The 23,204-nt window shown below is 42.5% G+C and overlaps 2 protein-coding genes across 2 annotated transcripts in view; one reads left to right on the top strand and one right to left on the bottom strand.

Moving 5' to 3' along the window:
- The window catches only part of T265_09493 (hypothetical protein), a gene marked incomplete at both ends in the record, with an annotated part of 59,718 nt that overhangs the window by 19,966 nt on the left and 16,548 nt on the right, over positions 1-23,204 (bottom strand). The window lies entirely within an intron of this gene.
- Positions 14-21,361, top strand: T265_09492 (hypothetical protein; the record flags this gene model as incomplete). Its single annotated transcript, XM_009175574.1, has 3 exons — positions 14-58; positions 1,645-1,731; positions 21,308-21,361. 3 exons carry the CDS (start codon positions 14-16, stop codon positions 21,359-21,361), a joined length of 186 nt encoding a protein of 61 aa, XP_009173838.1.

Raw genomic sequence — 23,204 nt, 5'->3', positions numbered from 1 at the left:
TGGACTCACCAAAATGACTGCGCCAGGGCATGAGGACGATTGTTCAAACGAGAGCCATGTAAGTGTGAATTCTACAAAATCCCGCACCACCAACACCTGAAGCAGATGTATTAGGCTGCAGAGTTTACCTTTGTTTGCTGCATTTGTAAATGGTATCCATCAGAAGGCTGCTTTGCAAAAATTCGTCACATTCTTCGCTTGAGCGTAAATACATCACCAAACTGAGCTACGACGTGTTGGTAATAACGTGCCAACTTTTTTCTCAGATCATGTAAATTGCAAAAGACGTCCAGATCACCCACACTTACTTTTCTAAATCCTTTTTAAAACGAACAATAAGAGAATGGGACTTAGCAGCGAACTCAGGAACCCAATCAAGGCACTTACGAAGAGATGTAAAGCGATCGCGGAACACTTTGTGGAAACCTGAAAAATACCGCTGCTTTCCATTTTTTCGAGGAACGATTTTCAAGTCAGATTTCATTCTGTGGTGCAAAGAATATTAAGCTAGAGCACAGTTTATTACTCTTCATTAGTGGGAGCCTGAAGACCACTTTTTTATATATAGATACCTGGTTATGCCACAGTGAAAACTCTAGGCTAAGGACTTTTTGACCTCAAGGGTGATATCTGTTTGGTAGATCGGCATACTACGCTTTTGGTACCAGCAAATATAACAACATAAAATTCCCCGAAGTATAATTATCAAAACCGTTCAGCTGTAACACCGTTTCGGTGCCTATGAGCCATGCCACCCGATGGAAACAAGAGGGCTGGGATGCTGTCAGGTTGCCCAAGCCTAGACATGAGAAGTCCAGATGCAGAGGTTGGACCTTTCGGTCAGTAAATTTGCTCTCTGACCACTGGGTTATCTCGCCCCCGAAGTATGAACGAGAATAATTTGTAAGCAAAGAAATGAAGAAGCAAACTGCCGAATAAATGAAATACTTAAATAGATGAGTGAATAGTTGCTTAAGCAGAAATAATAATTTACTCCGGAGGTCGCCAAATAAATGCGAATAATCTCACGGGGATTTGCAAATGGATTGCACTTGACTGCCAGGAAATAATGCTTCAAAGTGACCACATTCGAAAAAGCATGTTGTTTGTGAAACAAGGAAAAAATTCTCAGTGATGCGAGTGTTTGATTAATAACAGCATTTTTGCACAAGAGTGCACACGTATGCATCCCCGACTCTCCTTCTACATAGAAATATTAACCACAAAAATTTGTGAGGAAACTTGAAGAACCTCAGTTCTATTCATTTAGGGTGGCGGTGGATCAGGTGAATGCCATCAGACTTGGCGAATAAATTACAAAAGTTTTGACAGCACCAGATAAAATATTATCAGTTCACAGGTATGTGGATATTATCCTTTTTTCGGCCTCAAATTTTATAGCTTTATCGTGATTGACTGTTTATAGGGCATTTTGTGTGGAGTCTGGTTGATCGATTTGCGATCTACTTTGTGTTCTGGTCCGAATTTCCTGGGTTCGATCGGTTTGCTACCTACTGTCGTTTCCACTCATTCTTTCCTGTTCTAATTATTGCGTCTGCAACCTGTTTTGCTTCGCGGCACGCCATTTTTACTCGATTGGTTGTGTTTACCTACCAGTTTTAGTAATTTTTGTGTTTTTTTTAGATCGGTTCATTCCAACTTTGCGACTTTTTCCTTGGACTGCCTTCAGCGTTCTCACTATTTCGGTTCTTGAGTTTGCTGGTCTCTGTTGTAAGTAAAACATTTCAATTATTTATCACTTGAGTCTAAACGTTTTCATTCCAGTTCTATTGGCCTCTTATTTGATTCCTTTTGCAGCTCGCAAATGGCCGGTTTTGGATATCCTTTTGCTGCAGAGGTGGATCGATAGGTTCCTTCCCGTTTGCTCCAGATGGTGTTCGTCACATTTCTTATATTGAATTTTGTAGGTAACATTATTCTTTTTGTTGGTATCTGGTTTCCCCCCGGTTTTGACATTTTCCTTTTGAGTGTGTACGTTGGCTCCAATGTACTTGCAGTGATTTCCAAAGTGTTCCTGGTGTACAGCACTGTAAGTCTCTTTGCGTGTCTACATAATGTTGAGTGGGTTCAGTTGCATCTTGAAAACAAGGGTTCTTGGGTAATTGTTCTTTGGAAAGACTGTATGGATGTTTTCATTTTTTAAAACTTGGATTCCATTGCGTAATGACATGTTTCGGCTCACTTGAATAAGCTTAGTTTCTGAAGGTTCGGATGGTTGTTGTCGTAGTTCCGAGTTTAGTCGGGGTCATGACGACTGATGCTTCTGACTGTATTTATATTTTGGTTTACCATTTTTTGCTATTTATCCTCTATTCTGTTTCACAGCAAGCTCTTTTGTTGATACGGGCTTCGTGTAATTTTACTATCTGGACCTGGTATAGCAAATCAAGTAGATCAATGAAGAGTAAGGTTGCCCGCGTGTTTCAAACTTCTTTGTCAACAACCGTTTGTATTTTATTAATACTCACAGAGCTGACAGGCTAGTGAGCAGTTTGATTCCGGTTCTACCCATGTTGCAGGCCATCAGATAGACCTAGTTCCTGAATAATCGTGAATCGTATTTTGCACCAGTACATGTGGTTATCGGCCGGTTGAGACTGACAATTATTTTTAAATCAACTTCGTGCTGCAGAAAGGCAGAGGAATTGCACCGAAATTTCCCACCTTTGTTTTTATTAAATATCTAAAACTAGAGATTTGGCGGAATTTCTCGGGGTCTCATGTTATTACCAGATGAGTGTTTGACGCTGAAAATAACCACAGGAACTTTCTGGATCACTAATCCACCCCTACACCGAGAAACTTGTGTAGTTATTAAGGAGAAGATTCTTCCACTGATTTATTCTATCAGTGATCCTAGTTCATCGCTGAAAGACGAATCAATTGTTTAAGCTGTGTTGTTTGTACGATTTACCGGTGAAACTTACCCGTAGTCAATAAACTAGGGAGAAAGGAAGTAAGGATATTGAGTGAGCACTTTGATGGTTCCAGCCAGTATCGTTTGGGGTGAAATCGAAAAGTCACCAGCGGAGACAAACCATTCACTGTACTTCAAACGGCAACGAAATCCGTCAAGAAAAAAGATAAAATGGAGGGCTTAGGCTGGTTTTAACACGACTCCGCACATATGCGCAGCATTGAGGTACAAAGCTGGATACATCTGAACCCCAACGTTATAATGCAGTTCATCGGAATTTTAGTGCAAATGAACACCCGTGTATCATTCTAGTAATACTCAGCATACAATCTTCCGCTACGTAAGCATACTCCAAGAAACTTTTCATAACTGGCTTCTCTAATGACGAAGGAATTTACAACTGTGGCATTGAATATAACAGTCTCCTGTGTGCTTATCAGCTACCCCGAAGAATCCACTACATTAAATTCATCATATTTCCGCACCGTCTACTAGCTGAATAACAACATACACACATAAGCATGAAACTGAAACATCTCATTCTACAAACGCGGAAAACCGAACATTCCACAATAACACATTTTAGTGCTAGAATAACAAAAAGCCGGTTTACTACAAGATGCTTTGGTTTCATGACTTCTTCCACTGGCATCCTGATGTTTGCCTCATCACAGCCATTGAAAGACCTGGTTAGGAGTTGGTTTAAGTGAGAAAAATTAGCCTAAACATACGTCACCCATCTAGAATATGGCAAACACTTATAGGTTAGCATGCCACATAAAGCACGACTCGCGGACATTCATTTTCACTAAATAGTTGCTGTCTGGATTCACCAACTGCACGAAAGAAACGCCCTTCAGGCATCATTCCTGTCCGCTGAATTGTTTGTCTTAATTAACGAACAACCAATAAGCAAAAGTGATATTTTATGGGTTGACTGTCCGTGAAACGGCGTTCTTCACCAAGCTGTGAAAATCAGACAGGTTCGGTTGATCGAACTGAACTGTCACTACCCAATGCCAGTACAACGCGCGAAGCGGTTGAAATTATACGGATCATGTAGTATTTATCTTTCGGATTAGATCTCGACTGACAATCACAACGATCGGTTCGGTTCATTCCAGTGTGGTGTAGTTAAGGTGGTACACAGTTTTGCGTTCCTAATAAAAGCAGATTTTCGTCATAAGACAGTACACTTTTCACATCCTGAAAGCGATATATCATCAATTCATTGAGGCCCAGTTTCGTGGGTGTGAAACGGGTCGAACCTCAATTCTGTGATAAAGAGTAAACAGGAGTAACATAGCGAAATACACTCATTCGCAAATCAATTTGATTTTGCGAGAGACTCACCCGGAACCCAGTTTAATCTCTCGGTTTTTATGTTTTTAGGCAACTGAATGGGCTGCACCAGGCCGCCTCGTGTTTCAGTTGCTACGATATTCAAGATATCGCGATACGTATATATTCTTTGTAATGAACTACTCATAAGTTTACTGAAAACTCCTCGACAGCCCACGACTGGTTTCGCGAGAGTCTCAGCTGGAACCCAGATGAATCTCTCGTTTGTGACGTTTCTAGGCTGAAACAGGAGGCGGCCGGGCGCAGCACATTCAGTTGCCTGGAAACATCAAAACCGAGAGGTTCAGCCAGCTTCCAGGTGAGCATCTCGAAAAACCAAATTAACTTGCGAAGGAGTGTATTTCACTAATTTCGTGCGATTTGGTTTCAATTAGAACATAGTGTTGACCGAAACTCGGGGACCGCGCCTACCTGATGAGCCTCAAGAAGCGCGAAACCTGTCGTGGGCTGTCGAGGAGTCTTCAGCAACCTTATGAGTAGTGTGTTACAAACAAATGTATAGGGATAGAATAGGTTTGGGCCGATAATATGTAAAGTAAAACTCCTTACGCCAGAAGGCTGCAAACCTGCTGGGTTGGGCGGGGTACAGTTATTTCTGGTTGTGCATTTCCTTGTAGTTGCAAAGCGCCGCATACTAAAAGTTGACTGGATGGACAAGTAGCCGGCGGATTTTTTCTGGGTTAACGCACAGTTTTCGGTGAATTAATGTAGGCAAACAAAATAACAAAATAAAGGGACCGTTCACAACTACTGAGAAGAGAGCGAGGTCTATTAGCTTGCTACAGTCTATTTCAGTAGTTCTGTTGGTCTACCAAGTATTGTGGTATGAATATAGCATATGAGAGCCCGTACGAGGCTCCATAATTCTACATATATTTATTCTGAGAACACAGCCCCAGGTAGAAGATGCGAACATTTATGGTCCCAGCAGCAGAAAGCAACCACTTACGCCTTCAGCTTGACTAGTATGACGATTCTTCCGACAGGAAATTGGGAATAGTTTGGTGGAAAATTAAAGATGAGTGCTCACTAGGTGGATTTCAATAGGCGTGGAACATGCATGCTGGGATTTCGAGACAAACTTCGTGAAGGTAACGCCCTCAGATGAGGAATGAAAACGGAATTTCCATTCGAATGAATAAATAACCGAATAACTAACTGAATGAGCGAACAAACGACCAAAGGAATGAACGAAAAAAACGAACGGATTACTGAATGGGAGGATGAAGGAACAAACAAAATAACGAATGAATGAACGTAAGTATGCATGTATGAACAAAAAATATGGACAAACAGTTGTGTAAATAGTTGTGGAACTGTCCACCTCTGTTAGCCTGTGGTCTTATTCCCTCGAGTCTACACCGGGTACAGGTGGATGCGCGTGCATCTCAGAGTAAAAACGTATGTGGCAGTGTTCATTGTGTGTAAGTGCCCATCAGCCTATTTCGATGTGATACCCAAATTTAGAAGCAGATGCCAGCCAACCATTGGTGAATGAATAAATGAACAAATGAATGAATGGGATGATTCAGGATGATTCACCCAGCTTTGTGGTCGTTTGGTATTTTCTGTATAAAGCTTGTGCGCAGCCTACGTTTGCTGCCTTGCCTGACTGTGCTATCGTGAAGTGTATTCCATAAGCGAGATTTCCGAACATGGTAATATTAACTACAAAAATTGGGTATCTGATGATGGTAACTACAGGGCTGGTAATATAAACAATCAAGTAAGAATATTGCTGGTTTCCTGGTTCTCCTCACTATTCACAAAACTAATTTACTTGAGAAAGAAAAACTCCATGGTAGGGGACCCTCTATGATGATGCCTATGTCGACTTGGTAAAACCAGGAAGCAGCCAATGGGACGTAAGATCCAAAAACAAATGTCTTTTGAATGTTGCAGGTCTGTAAATTTCATTAAAGACTTGTACGAATGGATGGAGGAACTCGAGTCCGGAAACCGTGAGGGCCTTGACGATTCGGAGAGTGGGAAAGGATTTCAAAGACGGCTGGTTTATGGGGAATGAGAGATAGAATAATCGGGACTGGTAACGTAAAAAGAAAACCTGATAAGGTTGGACTGAGAGGCCTGGATCAGTTCGGAGGTAAATAGTGAGGCTGGAACGATAAAGTCGACTTCGTCTTAGCAATTATCTCGGCGATTGTTGTGACACATTAAAGGTAGGAGCTTTCAGAAGAGGCAGATCACCAGGTGAGGAAGAGCAGTTGACAGAATGCACAAGGTTTTCCTGGATTCCCGAAAATCACCTGAGAAACCCGCTTTCTGGAGACTGTGGCATGAGCCCATATTACTGGATATTCAGGAGGCTCTTTCTCCTCGGATCAAGTGGCTGTGTGATCAGTAGAAAGCTCTAGACAAAATAAGATTGATGGAAGTAAGACGTGATTGTTCCGGTTAAATGAACAACATCACGAAACATGTGAAACCACAGCGTAAAAGTGAGGAAGGACTTAAGAGACAAATTATGATTAGGGTGAGTTCTGGAGTAAAATTAGGGGAAAACAGAGAAATTACCAAATGAATCTAGAGGCTTAGATAGGATTGCTTACAATGGTCGGGGGCGAAGAGCCCTAGTCGAAATGGTTGGAGGTGCGCAACAGAAAGAGATGACAATTCGCAAAGAAAGGGTAGATTGTGAAGCAGAAAAATAATAACTACTTTGGTTTCCTCTTAAGGGGTGTTGTGTCGTGGGTAGCTGTCTAGTACACCTGAAATGAGCCTGCCAGACTACGCCATAAGGAGAATACAGAGAACCCGGGACACGGCTGTATTGTCATGACAAAAGCCAGACTACCCATAAGGAGAATACAGAGAACCCGGGACACGGCTGTATTGTCATGACAAAAGACAGAGCTTCTGCATAAATATATAGGACAGCTGAATGGCCAAACATGACCATTCACGTGTTCGTTCTGTCCAGCCAATGGCAACGTCCCTGGCGTGAAAAACTTCACACCCACTCCGCCGGTCGCATGCTGCCAAGCCGAGTTTAGTAAGCTCCGCCAATGCACCTGCCATGCGGACGAAGGTCAGAATCTGTGCTGGGCTATCTTCGCGGACGAGAAGTCCGGTTTGGAAATTAACTAACTTAACTAACTTAGCCATTTAGTGATTGTGTGTCGTCTACCTGCGATAGAAAACATAATTGTGGAGCTTGTGTCTGAGGCTACAACCTACAGCAAGGACATCGGATTTCAGTATGTTTGAGGCTGGCATTTAATGAGAAAAGGTGAGCTCTCATCGTTATCAGTAGGTGACTTATGTACAAAATAAAGATACTTAGCAATCGGATGAAAGGATGATTTGAAACGAGATATTGAAAACCAGGCGGACGGCATTCGGAGGACGATACGTGGAGAATACAAAGAAGGAATCAGGGTAAACACAAAACCTGACTCCGAAAAACAGGCACTGATGTATGGAGCAACTATCAATATGGAGATTTGTGAATTCGCTAGATTTTTACGTTTTCACGAGCGATAAAACATATGGGGTGCAAATTAATAAAAGACGCTGAACTAAGTTCATGTTACTGTACAAGCCGTGGATGTTGTAGTGTGGGGCTTCAGAATTCCAGGGAGAACAGTGAAGTCCTGTTGTACTGTGTGTAGTTACAACTGTTTTGGTGCAGGAGAGACCGGCGTCCCAACACACAGGCCTGGCGTGACAAATTTTCCTGGACAGCAGCAAGTTGAATTCAGGCGCCACGCTCTTTCGTGACCTGCAGTATCCATCACAAAGTACTTCTACAATTACATGGGCATAAGTAACATTGCTGAGGGAGCTGTCATTTGTGTCGTTTCTGCCTACGTTGTTCAAATGAACTTTGGGCATATACCACATCATTCATCTTTATCTGTCATTTTAATAGACATCGGTATTTACGGTATGACTTGAAATACATATGGGAACATTGGGGGTAATTTAAGTAGTCTTGAAGATGAAAAGTTAATGACGAATATTGTTGTCCTTAGTAAATAAGTGACAACTGCACCTACGTAATTAAACCGGAGGGTGGAGATGTTTTGTATAAAGCGCCGAAACATTAACAGCTGCTAAGCGCCCTGAAAGGCTTTTCAAGCAGAATTAAGGTGCTCCTAAATGTCCTTAAGAAACTTAATATTACCTAAAACGATCAACATTTTGTTGGGATTTACTTAAACCGTTAATTTTCGTGCGCATTGGACTTGCCGTTTCGCTTATCCATCGTCGTAAATTAATGAGCCATCGGCTTCCCTGTTAACGTGGATTCGTTTTTTTCAATAAGCCTAATCAACGCTTCTGCAAGGAGTACAAATTGCGTGTGTGGATGGCAAAATCTGTCCTTCTTCACGGGATGGTAGATTTAGCGTCCTGCGAATATATGAGAACTTTTAACACATAAACTGATACTTGCTTATCGATTTGTAGTTGCGTTGAAGCCACAATTACTTACATTGTTTTGGCTTTAGCGCAACGAGCGAATTTGCGGTATTAAGGTCTCAACATTTTAATCATTCCAGAGACAGTTAGTTAGTTCGACATTTTTCATGAGTACTTTGTGATGCACCTCGTGAAAAAATACCCGAGAATTATGTACGTTTCCAGCACAATTTAAAGACATTACGAAGTCAGTTAGTCGTGAACTACTTGTGACATCTCCGTGGCTAAACCAGTAGATACAATTTGTGAAGTACCAATCGGCACGATACCATTTATTGTAGTTTTTGGGTTCCTACATCCAGCCGGTGATGTCCAGAGGCTTGTGTAATTGGAATTACATGCTAGGAAGGCAACTGAGTGTTTCTTTAATGACACTGATCATACGTCAAGCCTGCTGTCGACAATATTGACCTTTCATCTTTGACATTTATGATAGAATTTGATTTACACGTCTAGTACACAAGGTGCAAGTGTCTTCGTTTTGTGCTTTTTGTACACATATCCTCCGAAAAACAAAGGCCTTTCATGATTTTTCATTCATATGGTTGTTACTGATCGTTATGTATCGTGATGTTTTGTGGGTTTCGAGCGCACAATGACTTTGGTGCCATTTAGTCGCAAAGGTTTGTTGATTCTTCTACTGTGTTATCGGTCTGGCTGCAGTCAATCGTGGTTGCGACCTTGTCGCAGTACAGCAGCGCGGAATAACAGATGTACCTACCTGGTTTCACGGTGAAGTGCAGATATTTTCTGAATACATGGTGAGCCCCTTCTCTATGCGGTCTACCCCTATTCGCAAGGTGTCGCCTTGTAAAATTTAAAGTGGGATACGTACCCGGTCGCAGGCACAATTCAACGCCGGAGAAGGTTTTATTTGCGACAGTAAATCAAGTAGTTGCATCATGCCTCAGGGAACCGACGGATCACAATCCTGTGTAAGCAGGTTCTTATACAAGCACCCACGTTTTACAGTTGACGAATTGACGAGGGCCCAACGAAAACAGTGGAAGATTTATGACTATTTTTCTGCATTATAAAAAAAATTGATTGCATTACTCTTGAATTTTTACTGGATAAAGCGTGCCGACAGACCTCCAAAAGTAGCATTTGCGTTGCTGGAGAAAGAAAACATTTATTAGTCAGCGTAGCAACAATGAAAAGGGGACTAGAAATATCGCACCAAAAACCGTGTGATTTACTACTTATTTTGACTGTGAATGTTCGTAGACATCTGGGGAAGTGGTTTTCACGATTATGACATAAATTGATGGGCTGCAACGCAAGCAGAGCGGTGAACCAATGTCAGCTCGACTGTTCAGAAAGTCATTCAATTTGTAGGCGCTTCCCCAGTCCTATTGCCTAATCCGCAACATTCATGTACACATTTCTCTGCCAATGGTAACATTGACTCGGATACCTTCGAGGTACATTCTACCTCCGGAGGCTGAGGGTTTTCTGCTGAGTGAATCGTACTATTGTGAAAGGTTTACTGAGCACTCCTAAGACGGCCATTCCACAGCTGTAACCAAATGACTCAACCAAATGACCTCAACTGTTGAGGTCCGTTCCATTTCCTGTAGACTTTGACTGGGCTTCCCGGGCCAGGAACTTGCTTGCGTGACCCGATTATGGAAGCTGGCGATTTCATCAATCCTCGATTGATTGGATGATGCGCAGTGATCTACAGCTTCGCCATCTTATAACATTTCCGGGATTTTTTTCCGGACAAGCGAATGGATATGATATTTCGAGTGACTAAATGGAGTTTAGGCATTGCTGAAATAGAATTAGAGATATGATAAAGTTATTCCGATCCTATCAAAATATAAACCAGGCTGATAGTGATGACCAAAGAGTAGAAACTCAGTAAAACTGGTAGTCTGAGGGGAAGTTAAGGATAAAAGTTGAAAGATAATCACCAAGAAGGTCCGGAAAATGCAATTTAAAAGTGAGATCATAAAGATCGTCACTGTTAATGGAGTATGCAGGAGTGAATAGGAGTAAAACAAAAAGCTTGTTTGGTAGGGTCAGTTCTAGTGGTGGTTATTCGCGTTGAAAAGCTCCGAAAGAAGCAAAAGAAATCAAGTAGAGATCACTGAAGCCAGGAAGTTTAGCGGTGAGCCAATGAAGATACTCTCAACGCATATCTTATCATCTCTTACAGATGCGCCATACGCTTTCCCATTCTAGTACTATTTTTTGTGTATATGAACCGTCTCTAATCTTATCCCGACCAGCTGGTGGGCTGCTGGCACTTGTTCGAGCGTACGATGCAAACACTGTGGCTGTAAATCGCATGTAATGCTGATCAGGAGGACATAGTAAAATTACAAAAAGCCTTCGATCCACATTTAAATGCTTAAAACGTGTGGTTGTGGCATACATCCTAACGAATAAAGATATGTCAGCCTCGTGGAAATTTTAGGCTTGATTTTCAAAAATCCGGTGCAACTGGATACAAAGGTCCCATGTGATCCTATCTCAGGTTTAGAAATTTCACCAACAAATATTAGCAAGCCTCAATTCTAACTCGACCCCAGGGTAAAAATATCCATTAAGTAAATGGCTCAAAAGGGTTAAACAACCCCTGTCCAAATCTTTTTACACTCACTTCTCCCATCCGATTGTTTGGTCAGTGGTAGTATGCGGACATTTGGGAAATTTAGTGGAGATTTCGTCCTGGAAGGAAAGCCACTCTATGCTGAAAAACCGAGAGGTACTGTACAGCTGTTTCATCTTTATTGGGAATCATCAGCAGGGCGCATCTCAGGAAAATCTAGAGTTCGGGCACCTAAACCTTCAGCCACGAGCGGTCAGTCAGTGGTGTGACTAACTCACACTTAGACAGGATATGGCTTCGCTCGTCCTTTAATCATGGGATCCACCACACTTGGTCATACGAGTTGACTGGCTCCCGGGCAACGACTTTCCACATGGAAGTTTCACTCGTCCGGTGAATTTTGTTCTCCCTCTGAGCTACTCATACAGTGTTAGTGGTGTGAAGAAATTACTCCTGTTAAATTGCTCGGTCGACCCGTTCGAAGTGGGTAAGTTCCTCCAAAGTCAACCGATAAAACGAATTTTTCATTTGAGTAGTACCGAAAGATATTGGCTACTGACACATTTGATAGTGCAACTCTTGATTCACAAACCGACAATTGGGCAACCCGGAGGAAAACTGAGAATGCGAACATACGGAGCACTTGGAAGGATTTTGAGAACCAAGGCCTTCTTTATCATATTGACTATTTTTTGAAAGCATCGTATTGATTAGCTCTAGGAATGTCGTAAAAATGTTTGCTGTGTTTAAAATCTGATGTGAAATGTCATGTTGTCGAAGGGTTGTCAACAACCTAATGACCATTGTGTTACGTCTAGACCATCGTGTTGTACTACTGCATTTTTCTATCGTAAAAAGTTAAATCCCTGCCTTTCTGGTTTCCGAGGGACTTGCTTACCATGGATTATCGTCTAAAAGTAAGATGAGGACACATCTTCGAATGGTTCTTGTGTGATAGTAGCTGGGGTACATGCTGCTGCATTATAGAGACCGCCACAGCATAGCAAGAATATTTCTGTTTCACATCGGTCACTTCTGTGTTGGAACTGGAGAGGCTCAAATAGCACCCCGGTGGAACATTTTGAGCACAGACATAAGAAGTGAGTTTCACGTAAACTTCGGAGTAAAGTTTGTTTAAGTGTACTTTGCGTGTTATTTATCATAATGGACCTGGAGTGTTCCATGGTAATCATGGTGACAATGCAACGACTCGTCTACTTTCTGTAACGTAAGACATAATCTCATTAACACATTTTCAAAAGCGTTGGGGGTATAGTAGTACTCGACACTGAAACATCACCTATTGCAAAACCCTTGATTGACACAAAACTAGGTCAGTAGAATCGTGATGTACAGACCGATAACAAGAACCGTGTATTTTAAACCAACTGGATATGTGCAACCAGAGGGCCTTTACAGCTTCAGAAGCAACAAACATGTCTCGAACCTTGAAACATTTGCAGACCAATATCACGTTCGATTATTTCTTCTCCGCTACTGACGCCAACCCTGTCATGTGCGACTCAAACGACCGGTTGCGAACAGCTTAGTTAGGGTCTAGAGTTGCGGACCGTGGAAGTAACTCGCATCTGGCAAGATGAATTCCTGAACAACCCAGTTAAGCCATGAATGTCGATAGTTACGTACTTGTGGATCCACCTTACAAGTAATTAAAGCCTAAATCGATGGGGGATAGCACAAGCGGATGCTGCAGTTTGGCAAACAATTTCCTATTGGTGAATCAGATGAATATCTAAAAAACTGGCGGTGCGAATTCCTACCTATCATGTAAATGTCCGTGGAAGCTTTCACCCTGTACAAGCCATCATCTGGAAGTAAGAGCACGGCTACTCACAGAATAAACAGAACCAAACGCGTTGCTTACCAGCTTATTGCTAGCGGCGACAGAAAGAGAGATGATGCAATAAGGGTGGTCAAACAGCGTTATATTGGCTAACAGAAGTGAATCTCTGTCACAATGGGGATTTGTTTTATCTACACTGCTATCCATTCGGAGCCATTGGAAAGTACTGTCTGATCTACCGCACTTGATTTAACCTCCGAAAGAAGTTCGACTGCATCCTTCGTCCGCACTTTTTGGATCTATGTTGGCCGGCGTACACGGAATATTCTTGTTTTGTCACTGTACGTCACATAATGCCGCATTAATCTGCAAGGATCCGTGTTTTTATGTCTGTCATCAGATAGATTGGATTATTTACTGTAGGCAAGACTGTGTATTGCTCAGTAGTTAGTTCCAGTAGTATTCAGCTCTTACTACTGGGGTTTTGCGTGGAATAGCTTGGTGTAGCCTGAAACGTTACTAAAATACTTCACAACTTCCTGGGGCCTACCGATTTGGATAATGACAAGTTCTTAACTGAGTATCCTAAAGACCTCTCAAATCCAAAATTGTTGGAAGCGGCTGAGATGTGCAAACGCTTCTTGTAAGTTCATAATGTTTGCTGTTTCTTGTTTAGTGTCAGCCTGTGTATAATCATCAAGAAAAAGTTTGGGGGGCCTAAAGTATTGGTAATTTGCTGCGAGCTTTTTCATTATTCAAGGACAAATATTGTTAGCCAACAGAGAGCTCCTGTCCCTATCTATAAATTCTTCAAAGTCTCTGTTGCTTCAAAAACACGAAGTTGTAAAGTTCAACACAAAGGAAACTCAAAAGTGATCATAATTTTTAGGTGTTTAATGGGAACTTGAAGCTGAAAAAATGCAGGGATCGGGTGACTCAGTGGAAAGTACTTGGCAACGATATACGGTTTAGCCTACTTTTATTTGGCTGTGAATTTTAGCGATAGATATTCAGTGAAGTGCATTCTTTATTCTTCTTTCATATATACCTTCAATACTGATGAGAAATTGTACATTTTGGATATTACTGCCTTCGAAATTCGCGCACCACCCATGGTGGAACTTTCCACACCGTAACTCACCAAAATAAGACATTGCATCGAAGATTTTCCCACCCATCTAAGGACTTCTAATGACTCACCCTTAGCGTGTAAATATACCATTTCGGTCTACTATGAAATATCAAGAGATAAATCTGCGAAACTTATTTCTTCTGGCTTCAGCTTTTCGCCTGAGTGAACATCATTGCGAACCCCTTTCTCTCTATTTCGATCTATTTTTCTCTTGCATGGGCTTAGCAAATCGGTCCAGGTAAATGCTGAAAGGAAACTGTTTTCTGCGGGACTAGTAGAATGGACAGCATTCACGATCACCACATAAGAAAGGACTAATGCAATTCTCAGATATCAAGGGTTTAAGCAACAACAGTCAAGAAATTTCTAATGCGGAAAATTTGCACAAAAGTAGAGCGTAATGATTTCATGACTCGACTGCATAGATGGCAGCTATATTCGAGTATTGAATACAAACCTTTCGTTTCTCTTGAAAGAAGCTTCTGGAGGTTTGACCATAATCACGCCCTTTTGGAACTGTAACGCTAGTTTTGATGCTTTTCGAGTTACTTGATCGGTATTTGTGCTATATTACATACTTGATCGAAGTCAACATTGTTATGTCGAGTCAACGGAATTATCCATGCGAGCACCAACTACGCACCAAATCAAATCAGATTTATCGAACCAAGTAAATAGTCATGCAACTTTTTGCTGCAACATGAGAAAACAAACCGCTAAACAACAGGAAGCAGCTTCCTTCCTTCAATCTTCAAAAAGACATTAATGTCAAGACCTCAAATCACGCAATCTCTTGATGTGGACTTGTGTGGACCAACCAGCCTCGAGCAGACCCCCAGGAAATAGTAGTTGCGTCATTTAACAAGCCACTAGATGGTGGCCGCATTCCACAGACGCCGTGCGGAACCAAATTCATCGTTACAGGGACCTCGGTGTGCAAAGTTCACCTAATTTCCACCCTCCGGGCTAACTTGCCAGTAATAAACGAAAAAGACTAATAGAGTAATCATTTTCTCCCGTTATGCGCCGCGCTTTACATACTGACACAAATTGAGTGCTGCATACTTGACTTCTATTCATTGTGTCCCAAAGCTTGAGGTTTTCTTTACCTGTTTTGGCTGAATTTCGATAGAAAAGTGCAACAAAATGTCCAGCGGAGGGCTAGAGAGTCAACAGCCTTTCTTGATTACTTATCCAACCCATAGATTTCTTCATGCTCGAACTTGATTTCACTTACATTTCATCGCGTGCCCACGCGTTTCATACGCATATACAGTCTACTTCGAAAACAATTTCGGGCCACTTACCTCCCACTGTTCACAACTGCGGTATCACCACTGTAAACCCTTTTAGACACTCTAGATCATAATCATGTAGAAATTTCCATTTTTTTCAAATTAAATTTCATTTTGGCAAACCTTCAAGAACCAGGGTTTCCATTTCGTGACTAACCTATTCCAAACTGATCATTCAACGAGTAACTCCCGCCTCCCCGTTCTTGAGCCTGTTTGAACTTTCCATTTTTCATTGGAGCCGAACACACGATGACCAGCGTGACCAGTTTACTGGTTTACTCAAGATGGCTATGGTTGCCACCAGATAATTGCATACAAATCCCTTATAAAAAGTAAGCGCAAAGATTGCAAACCAGATTTTGACACTGCGGACGCACAAGGAAGGAAGGAGCTCTTACGGGTGCATCACGTTTCCAAATTGTTTGATACGCTTCTATCAGCCATTGATGGGGAGGGCAAACTTGGAGGTTACAGTGATTCCATGGGTAACATTTTTATAAACGCTTCCATTTTTAATTATAGCTAGGCAATTCCGCGTCATATTTTGTAACCGTTGATGCTAGGTGTGCCATTATATGCAGTAGCAAGGGAATTCGGCCCCGTCCCCTGCATATTCATTTTGGGGGTGCATTTTTTGAAAATGTCCCGCCACAATAAATATATATTTAAAAGCGTTCACTTAGTATGGCACGCAGCAGTGGTGACCCATTTGAATGAGTGAAAACGACTCAGATGGGGAAAAGCCAGGTGAATATACCTATTATAAAGTTTCTTTAAAGCTCTAATTTGATCTACACTTAATCCCGCCGGTCCATTTGCAGCAAGAGACTCTAGACGGATTATTTGTTAAAAGATGATGCCACTGAGAGGCACAATCGTTTGTTGGTCTGCCTTGGGGAAGACGTTATATTCCCGTGCTCCATTGAGCCAAGTGAGTCGCCGTTAACGGAGTTTGACTGCAGTGTAGGAAGCTGGGTAAGGTGACATCTGTGCGCCCACTCAAAAGGAGTATGTGCGATTGCGCATAGATGTACAGCAGGAACATACTTTGCCAAGTGCGATGCACTGTTTCAGACGAAACGGTATGTCGAGAATGCAGAGCGAATCCTGTGATGGTCTCCACTGGTTTTATATCACAAAGCTCCGAGTTCGGGAAGAATATGCCCCCATAATCCTGTCACCCTTTTAGTACCTGATAAACTGATAGGGACACCAGTTGCCCTGTTTGCACAATAAATATTCACAGCCGTATGAGCAAACAGGTAGTGCATGCGCGTGGTTTGTCCATTTTGAAAAATAAAAGCAAGCTTCAGTTGCTGATTTACGAACCGGGGGGTCTTACGTTTTCAGTTGCCAAACACACGCACTATTTGAAACAGAGCGTGCTGTTATGCATCAAGGCACTAATTTGCTCACCGATATTGCACTTTTTCCTTTGCTTACATGTCTGCAAGACGGATCGGGATAGTTAAACGAGTATTACGGCCATTGTTGCCTCGAAGCCAGCTTTGTGTTCTATGGTGAGGCATTTCACCACCTGGTCTTAGAGCTCCGGGAACGGTTTTCCGGTGACCAAGACAGTTTCTGTAGATGGCGTTCGAAGGCTCAGCACACTACCGTGAAGAAGAAGGGTATATTTAGGGTTGTCGGTTTGTTCACTCAAAGAAACGGCGTTCTGCAGGAGACATTACACGCTCTGGCACCTAATCTGCATTTAGTCTGCAAACAATCAGGGCAATCGCTGTCTGCTGATGACAGCCAGTTATGGTGTTTGGCTTTTAATTCTGCAGACTGGGCTTTGCTCCCGTGGTGTGTGACAACCATCTATACAGAATACGTCCAGTTTAGCATGAAAATAATTTAACAGGCTGTCAGGAGCTTTATGTTGCCGTTTTTCACTACCATCAACCAGTGGCTGACCCCCAGTTTCCGCGGACGCGGTGGTGCAGGATTTCAGAGTATGGGCCGGTGGTGCTAAATTGTAGCTTTAAATGCAAGACTTCCGTTACAGGGCCCATATTCCTTTGCTGTTTGGAAAGCCGATTCTATAATGTACCGTACGGGTGCTGTTTGCTGTATCCTAAGTGGAACAATTGCTGGAGCTCAATTAAAATAGAGCCGCCTTGATGATACCAGAACCGCTAAACCTCGGTTAGGTTCGCAGAAGCGTGTCCGAGTCGACACGTTATTGAGTACATGGGTCCGACTTTTATGGTCACGACTGTTTGCCTGAAGCCCAAGTCTACCACGGTTGTTTTTTTAAAATAATCAATCCAAATGAAAATATACCCCTCAGAATAAGCAAACCAGAACAATGACACCCTAACCACTTTTATCTTTACGTTTCCCACTAGAAACAGAAGAGATTGCCAGTAAGTGGTTGCTTTGTTTTTCGTAACTGCGTTCAAAATGGCACTGGACATACATCTCTGATACAAATGAGATGGTTTGAGGTGCACACCAAGGACCATCTGCCTCAACCGCTCGCTGCACTGCGGTGAACTTCAGAGCTGAGCGGATGCAGGCAAAATTGTCGAGTGCTCCTACAAGCCTGAGTGCAAACTTGTAGACTCCTCCACAGCGGTTGCTTCCATGTTAGCGTCCCTGTAGGCGCTAGCCAGTATCACATACCGAATAGTTGCTGAAGCGCTAAGCTTGACTAAGATTATCAGTGGGCTGTTTGCGGGTCACCATAGATCCGAGGTGTCTAGGGTGAAGTACAAAGTATCTTAAGCTTGACTAATCAGTGGGCTGTTTGCGGGTCACCATAGATCCGAGGTGTCTAGGGTGAAGTACAAAGTATCTCAGGGGAACCCAATGAAATGAATACAACTACTTGTGTTTGAAACTTGGATAAGATATGAAATCTGGCTCCTTTTTCTGCAAAATTTTATTGCATTCCCATTTCAAAGATCTAAAATGGAGAGATGTTCTATTCTCATTAATGCTGTTTAATCACTGAATAAAATGACCTTGGAACACATGCTGAGCTAAGTCAGTCTGTGCATGAAATGACGTCGAAACTATTTGATGGCAGAAAAGGTAAAGAGGTAAACGACCAAGGCTCGTAAACAGCAGCGCCAGAAATTGTACAATAACAGATTTCGGGTGCAAATGGTTGCTTTATATATCAGCTAAGAATACTGGGACACACACTACCTACCTTGGGATTCGTAAGATCGTTATGAATGAAAGTCTCGTCTCTTTACCCAACACATCGAATGAGTTCGGAATAGAGTGATGTCTCATGTGGTCGGTCAGCAATTTATCACAACACGTGCAATCACGTTTTTAATCCGACAGTTGAACCCTGAAACTGCCGGAAACAGTCTGCGTGTATAATTGGGGAGGCATAAACAGCTTACGTGTACAGACGATCCTTGGTATGTGGTATTTAGTGGATACCCCTTAAGGGTGGAAACTGTAAAGGCTACAGAATGCTTCTAGGTCATCACTATTCGTTACGTGAACAGGTCGCAGGTTATAATAAAACGGAAGCCATTTATTGGGATGGGGTCGACGCTTCGGTCATAAGGTAGCGAGCTTTGCTTTGAAGGGCTGAGTGTAACAGGAGTGNATGCGTTCCATCACCTTGCACGGCACGCTAGTGAGGCTTATAGGCCTATAGCTGCCAGGCGATAGTCGGTCACCAGTTTTGTATATTGGCGTGACAATCGCTTCCTTCCAAGCAGGGGGAAGGCGGTACAACTACTTGTGTTTGAAACTTGGATAAGATATGAAATCTGGCCCCTTTTTCTGCAAAATTTTATTGCATTCCCATTTCAAAGATCTAAAACGGAGAGATGTTCTATTCTCAGTATGCTGTTCAATCACTGAATAAAATGACCTTGGAACACATGCTGAGCTAAGTCAGTCTGTGTATGAAATGACGTCAAAACTATTTGATGACAGAAAAGTTAAAGGGGTAAACGACCAAAACTCGTAACCAACAGCGCCAGAAATTGTACAATAACAGATTTCGGGTGCAAATGGTTGCTTTATGTATCAGCTAAGAATACTAGAACGCACACTACCTACCTTGGGATTCGTAAGATCGTTATGAATGAAAGTCTCGTCTCTTTACCCAACACATCGAATGAGTTCGGAATAGAGTGATGTCTCATGTGGTCGGTCAGCAATTTATCACAACACGTGCAATCACGTTTTTAATCCCACAGTTGAACCCTGAAACTGCCGGAAACAGTCTGCGTGTATAATTGGGGAGGCATAAACAGCTTACGTGTACAGACGATCCTTGGTATGTGGTATTTAGTGGATACTCCTTGAGGGTGGAAACTGTAAAGGCTACAGAATGCTTCTAGGTCATCACTATTCGTTACGTGAACAGGTCGCAGGTTATAATAAAACGGAAGCCATTTATTGGGATGGGGTCGACGCTTCGGTCATAAGGTAGCGAGCTTTGCTTTGAAGGGCTGAGTGTAACAGGAGTGGTTCTCGTGAGCATGTATTTCAGAAATGAACTCAGAAAATAGACCTTTAGAGAATCTTGCCCTTGCACCTATGTTGCAGTAAAAAGCCTGAAGAATTGCATCAAAAATTTTTGAGCAGTGTCAAAAGGGAGATTTCTGCGAGGAAACGTATATGACTGGACCATATAATACCTCTAGTGGCAGGAAAACATCCACCGACGCTGCCCACTAGAAGTAAACCAAAATTATTTTAGACGAAACTACAAGGTTTTCAAAGTGCGGTCATTTTGTATAATTATTCTAATCCGGCTGCATGATCTGATACTGTGTTGATCATGATATTTTGTTTAGGTGAGCAAAATTTCAAGGCCATTGACCACTACCGATTTGCATTTTATTACCAGTTTGCGAGATGAAGCACAAACTCGAACTTAAGGATACTATACAATTCTGCGGTGATTTTTACAAGTGAGACAACATCCACAGGATATTTACTGCAAATTACGCCCACAAAAATAGGAGAGTAACGTTTTCGTGCATAAAGCCCCTCAAACGTGACAAATAATCTGTTCAGCGAACCTCGATGTTGCAACTTCATATATATTTAAAATTGCCTCCAATCTTGTATGACTGCCTTCCCGGTTAACAATTCAAAAGGACCGCACTTTTTGAACTGGTGGAATTGAACTTTATTTCAGTTTTGCAAGACATCCATATTTTCCGTTTTCTTTACCACGCAAGTCGTTTTTACCGCTCTGGTTATACTATTTTTGTACCGAATCCTTGGGCAGCTATATATTGTTTTAATTCATGAGTTTGAGACGCTGTTTCGTTCACGCGTTGACTGTTGATCCATATCGGCTTTGCTTGCCTTTTGGAGTACCTCACCGTTTGTCGAAAACCGTTGAGGTTTGTAATTTTGTATTCCGTGTAACTACTTTCATTTTTTATAGTACAGCACATTTGCGTAGCCATTCGTTCGGAGTTTTGCCGGTTTGGTTGCTAACCTTGGTGCACGTTGCTCAAGAATTCGAAACGGTCGTTACACTCGATACATCACATTTTCTTAGAATGCTCGCCCATCGTCCAGTATACAAAATTAAAGAGAATTCGCTTTGATAAAATGCACCTCGGTGTGTGTTAGGCACAGCAGGTCCGTAGAAACCGCAGGGTTATGAAATGCCCACACAACAAAACAAAAACTTTACCAGTAAAATATAAGCATGCTGCTTAGATAGGATGCGTCAACAAGCCCACCTACACTGACAAGAAGTGACACCAACAAATACCGACCTTCATGGTCCTTGCACGTACTCTGTCAAAATCATTTTTTCAATTTATAGACTAGTGCCATGCACGTATGTACCGATCGCCTCACGAGGCTGAATGACGCTTAGGTGGGGCACTATTGTCCGCAGCCGCCACAGGATTATATCTGTGCAAAGTTTCATCGTGGTGTGTAGTCCGCAAAGGTCATCTTTTAGAAGCCTACTTGCAAATGGATGCGGTTGGTGCAAGCGTATTCTGATAATCAACACGGATTTTGGCTTGTTCTAGTAAGAGCGATTACCTGCGGAAGAAATCTTACGGGAATTTTAGTCACAAAGTCATATGATGGGTACGTTGTAGCTGAACTCAAGGAACGAAGAAAAGCCTCTGGTTAGATCAGACTGCTAAATTTCGAAGAAGGAGGGCAACAACATATAGGTGGGAGGCAAAACTATGGCGTATTGCCCGGCACGTGATAAGTGTGGATTTTGGGGAAATAAGGGACGAGATCAACGGATTCGGAGAAGCAGCAGTTTATCATCGATCCGGCAAACCAACCTGCACCAGAACTAAGGGACATTGCTGAGGCCACGCGGCCTTGGACAGCTGAGTCTATGGTGAAGGTGACAAAGGGCCTAGGTTGTGACGATGAGGTTGAGGAAGTTGCAATACTGGTAGAAAGTGGCTTCAGTTTCACAGTGTAAAATTAAACTGCATAGATTCAATGACATTGCCGTTGGGAGAGCCGGATGCAGAAGCTCCTGGGGAGAATAAGATACCGCTAACTCTTGGGGTCCATGTTTAATATCTCCGAACGTACCAACTGTTACGCATATCTGCATTTTGAACTTGAGCGACGCGTGCCAATCCACGAAAAGGACCAAGAAATCCGATTTATTCGCATCACGGTACTATTGCGGAGATAATATTACACATTAAACAAACTTCAACAGATTCTCTTCTGCAGCTACCGGAGGAGTTAAAAAATAAGGCGGTGCCGTCACTAGCCTGGGAATAAAGCACAGATCATTTCGGCACAAGTTGGATATCGTCGCAACGAAACAGATATCGACGGCGAATAACCACAAAAAACACATTGTCCAACCAGTTATAAAAATGGTCCATTAAAACAAGAAGGAGCACATTTTAGACAAGCCGTCTTTTCCACCAACTGCAGGCCGAACATCACAGGACTCAGACTATGGCATCTTGATAGAGGGAACGTTTTGCAGGCTCTGTGATGTGGGTAACACAACATATGCCTCTGGGTGTCGTGGCATGGCCGAAGTGAGGGTTCTGGTGAACTGAATAAGTTGGCGTCTGTGTCCATTCAAAGGTTCAAGCCCTCCGTGCAGCACCCGCTGCCGAACGCCAGTTGACTACTTTCTTGTTGCGGTGTTTACATTAAAGCACATGGGCAAGTGTCTGACGCCGTATCTTGACCATATTTCCGTTTTCCGTCCGTTCAGAGGAGCTAGGCAATCCATAAGTCGCCCACGATTGAATTAGTGAATGGGATTGTCCTCTGAATCGAACTGTCATTGTGACAGTGCTGTTCGTCTTTTCCACGAAACTTTCCCTTAGACTTACATGTGGCCCTCAGTCATACGACCTTTGGAGATTTCTTTTAAGAAGAGCAGGACAGAAACGGAGTAGTCACAGGTATCACATCTTGTTGTCCATGACAACGATCTGTGGAGCCCCACATCAACGGAGTTCCTGGGGGTAACCCACCGGCGGCCAGTCCGGTAGTTGAGATGAAAAAGACAGAATCAACGCTCAAAAACAATGGAAAAACGGATTTCCACAGGAGGATTAAATGTCCACACGCTTTTGAACTTCGAAGCCAGTTACCACTATAGGATAGCTGTACGGTCGGTGATCACGACCATTTATCTTGTTTTCCGAAGGCGAAGTGCCTAGATGCCAAGGGACAACTCTGGCCAGCACTGAGATGTGTTTTTGCTTATA

This window comes from Opisthorchis viverrini, assembly GCF_000715545.1.
Source record: "Opisthorchis viverrini unplaced genomic scaffold opera_v5_278, whole genome shotgun sequence".
Lineage (NCBI taxonomy): Eukaryota > Metazoa > Platyhelminthes > Trematoda > Opisthorchiida > Opisthorchiidae > Opisthorchis > Opisthorchis viverrini.
The sequence above is the reverse complement of the archived record's forward strand: the minus strand, read 5'-3'. Positions and strand labels throughout refer to the sequence as shown.